At 36.0% G+C, this 3,869-nt stretch overlaps 1 protein-coding gene across 2 annotated transcripts in view; it reads right to left on the minus strand.

Moving 5' to 3' along the window:
- kcnn4 (potassium intermediate/small conductance calcium-activated channel, subfamily N, member 4) overlaps positions 1–3,869 on the minus strand; it is a 26,624-nt gene that overhangs the window by 1,498 nt on the left and 21,257 nt on the right. For both annotated transcript variants that reach the window (XM_016285702.1, XM_016285709.1), the window contains exon 7: positions 233–302. In XM_016285702.1, the coding sequence (XP_016141188.1) occupies positions 233–302 (70 nt within the window). The remainder of the gene's footprint in view (positions 1–232; positions 303–3,869) is intronic.

The following is a 3,869-nucleotide window of genomic DNA, read 5'->3' on the forward strand; positions in this document are numbered from 1 at the left end:
AAGTTTGGTCATATTTCTCACTCAAAAGGAGATATAGCATCTGAAACATCAAGGTCTTGTTTTTATTTTTATGTGCACAGCTGTAAGTATCACACAAGATGCTGTCAGACTTAAGGTAGTTTTTACAGAGATTTTTATGGTTTCACTGAACATTTATATGTCTGGGTTAGGCGAATGCCTCTTTTTTCAGGCAAACGGACCTGGACACGAGTCTGATGTATGTCTGACTTACCTTTGAGAGATCCACCATCTCACTGGCAAAATCCCTTAACTTCCTCTGCTTCAATCGCAGATGACGAAATCTAGTCGAGACAGGGAAAAAAATGCATTACATTCTGGTACAGTGGTTTTAACAGAGCTCTAGTAAGCTTGGTTTCTCTTATATGTTGGAGATGTCAGTCTTTAGATAACCCAGAATGCAAAAAAAAAAAAGATTAAAATTACTACAGGTGTGGTTTTTTGGAATATTTTCCCCCAATAATCCTTTAATTACTTAATATTCCATGTAGTCTTCCTAAATCTCACATAAATCAGCAATGTCAATTATATGTGCTGGCCATAGGTTCATAAAAATTATCTTTTTAGCAACTGTTCTTAATGGATGTCAAAACAGTGTTATTTTAGTATAATTAGATCATATTAAAGTACTTTTTACATTTGAATTAGCTTTTCATTTTAATTTTAGTTTAAGGTGTGTTAATTTTGTTACATGCTTTTGTCATTTGGATTTTATTACAGTTTTGCTTTAAAAAAATGTAGTACTCTTATTTTATGTCAGTTAGTTGCCAAGGCAACATTTTTATTTAAGATTTTAATTTTAAGTTTTTCAATTAATATTTATTTTATTTCACTTTATTTTAATCAACAATTACATTTTAAATAGTTTTAGTTTTACAATAACAATATTGGGTCAAAATGACCTCTATGCATTTCTCAGAATCTTGACTGGTATTTTTTGACAAGTTTTGTCTAGAGTAATATTTAATTCATTGACACTGTATTTGTCAGAAATGTGATTTGTGACATGATTATAGATATATATATATTTTTTTTTGTAATTTTCTTTTTTTTTTTTTTTAGCTTTTTCAAAAAAGTGATTTTATCACTGGATAGGCCTCTTTTGTACATCCATGCGTGCAAACATTTCTCACATAGACATACATAAGTTCTATTTATAATTAGTTCAACTGAATGTATTTATTGGTAATGAACAAATGAATATTATTGAAACATTTTTGCATTCATGTAGGCTTTTAGGGTCATTTCAGGGTTAAATTCAGAATTTTTGCTTTATTTTGTGACCTCTCGTAATGAAAGTTTAGGGAGTACATTTGTGTATTTTTTGCAGTAGGCCTAGTTGCAGATGTCTCTGAATATATATGTTGTGTCCCAAAAAAGCAAAACAGAAGCTGGTTATTGCAGGGGAATCATCAGCAACTGCCAAAGCATGCAGAAATGACCAGTGTCCATGTGTCATGGGAACAAAAAGGGAACAGACCGAAAATTATAAACCAGAATGACCTCCTAACTATTTGGCGGTCTGCTTGCTGGCATGCTGTTTTAGCTGTCACTGTGGCACCCACTTTCTTTCCAGAGTATTTTTGGTGGTTCTGCTAACTGTAAAACAGGAAGTCAGAATCCCTCCACCCTTACGGCCATCCACGGTTACTCACGGACTTCATACATGCACACATGGAACATTCTAAGAGCCAGATTCCTGTAGCCATTAACAATGGTAAATGCTGCTTTGTAAATTCACACATCGCCGCTTCCTATTCACTGGTCATAAAGGAACTGCAGCCAAAGAGGGCAGCCAGCTGAGCCGCTCTTCCCAAAATCAGCCCCTTATCTGCAGGAAGATGTCAGGACTTACTGTAAACAATATAGCGGTCAACAATCACCTTAGAGATGGGGAAACTTCCATTCTCGCAATGACCACAAAATAAACAATCACAAGACCACATTTTCTCCAAGCTGCTTCGCACTACATAAGTGACCTCTGTGGAACTGACAAGTCATGAAGGATTTTATAGAAAATGACCAAGTGGAATATGATCAGTGTCCTATCACCATGGGCTTAAATAATAAAATATTCCAGGTGATGGGCCAGATGTTTAATTGGTTAACTGTTGCATGAGTTTGCACATTGTCATATCTAATGTTTAATTTATGTATTAAACAAATTAAACATTTTCTCTAAATATATTTATTTACAGGAAATGGCATTGATGAGCTGCTTGAGGTAAAGTTAGCATCTGAATGTGTACTTTATCATACATATAAGTTTATACCTGAAAAAAAGCCCACATATGGCATTAAAAATAATCTATTCCTCTAAAGTCCAATATAAAAAATTCCATAAAATCTGCATAAAATACATATTTTATCTAAAAATATATATGAAACTTTATTAAATATTTTAATTAAAATAAAAATATATATATCAATCATATATATAGCATATTTTTCATTTTATGTTAATACATGTTTATATTTTTAACAAGTCAAATTAATATATATAATAAAATTACTAGAGGTGTTGATTGAGTTTAAAGGGGTCATATGATGCAATTTAAAATTTTCCTTTCTCTTTGGAGTGTTACAAGCTGTTCGTGAATAGATAAGATCCCTAAAGTTGCAAAGACTAAAGTCTCAAACCCAAAGAGATATTCTTTATAAAAGTTAAGTCTCGTCCACGCCTTCCTAAAACACCTCGTTTAAACACGCCCCCACATGTCTACGTCACGATGTGGGAAGATTTGTATAACGCTGCCCAAATGTTCATGCAAAGAAAGAAGACTTTTATTCTCGCTGTAGTATTGTTGCTGCCACCATCTCATGAAGACGCTGTGTGTTTCGTTGTGAAAGCAAAACTACTTTGTTTGGCCTTCCAAAAGAGGACAATATCTGCTTCGTCATGCCTAGAGCTGATCCGTGCTGGTTGCTGAGGAAATACATCAACTTCGCGCTGTGGATCGCCGGATCAGCTTTCACCATGGAGGAAGCGGAGTCTTGCCCGGGGTCGTCACATGTGGTTGCTCAAGCCCGCCGGCCATTCCTCACTCAAGCCCGCCGGCCTCCGCTCACTCTAGGCCTCCGGCCGCCGCTCACTCAAGCCTGCCGTCTACACACAAAGGCTGTTTCTATAAAGTGGGGCAGTTCCAACTTTGCAAGGACATTCTGGCGCTTCTGACTCAGAGCCTGTAAGTAAGTTTTTTATATTTAAAGAATTTGCCACTGACGATTCAAACTTGAGTTTTGAGCAGTGTAGAGTAGCACTTGTTGTTTGTCGTTTCTCCAATCACAAATGCAGATATGGTTTTACGTTTACACGGCGCGATACACAATGCAACGTGTAAAAAGACAGTATAAGTCATTATAATCAGTAATTATGTCCTCACTAGATGCAACAAATGCCTCGTTTATAATGGGTTTAATGGGTTTTTGTCTCATCGCACGGGGACATGGCATCACAGTATGGTAGGGGCGTAACATTTCCGTCACATGCTTGAGGTCTTGAGGTAATCAAAATGCACTGGATTGCTGGCCAATCAGAGCACACCTCGCTTTTCAGAACGATGAGCTTTGAAAAAATCGACCCGTTTCAGAAAGGCGGGGCATAGAGAAGATACTATAATATACAGTATGTGGAAAATAATGTGTTTTTTTTATCTTAAACTGCATAAACACATTGCATTACACCAAATACACAAAATAATATTATTTTTAGCAGCATCATATGACCCCTTTAACTTGAACTGAGCCCAGAATATTCCTTTTATTCATGAAGGTCTGAACCTATGTTTTTAACTTGGGAAAAGCCATATCCTGTCACAGGTGTGTGTGTGTGTGTGTGTGTGTGTGTGTGT

Source organism: Sinocyclocheilus grahami, unplaced genomic scaffold (assembly GCF_001515645.1).
Source record: "Sinocyclocheilus grahami isolate Dianchi unplaced genomic scaffold, SAMN03320097.WGS_v1.1 scaffold11.1, whole genome shotgun sequence".
Taxonomy (NCBI): Eukaryota; Metazoa; Chordata; class Actinopteri; order Cypriniformes; family Cyprinidae; genus Sinocyclocheilus; species Sinocyclocheilus grahami.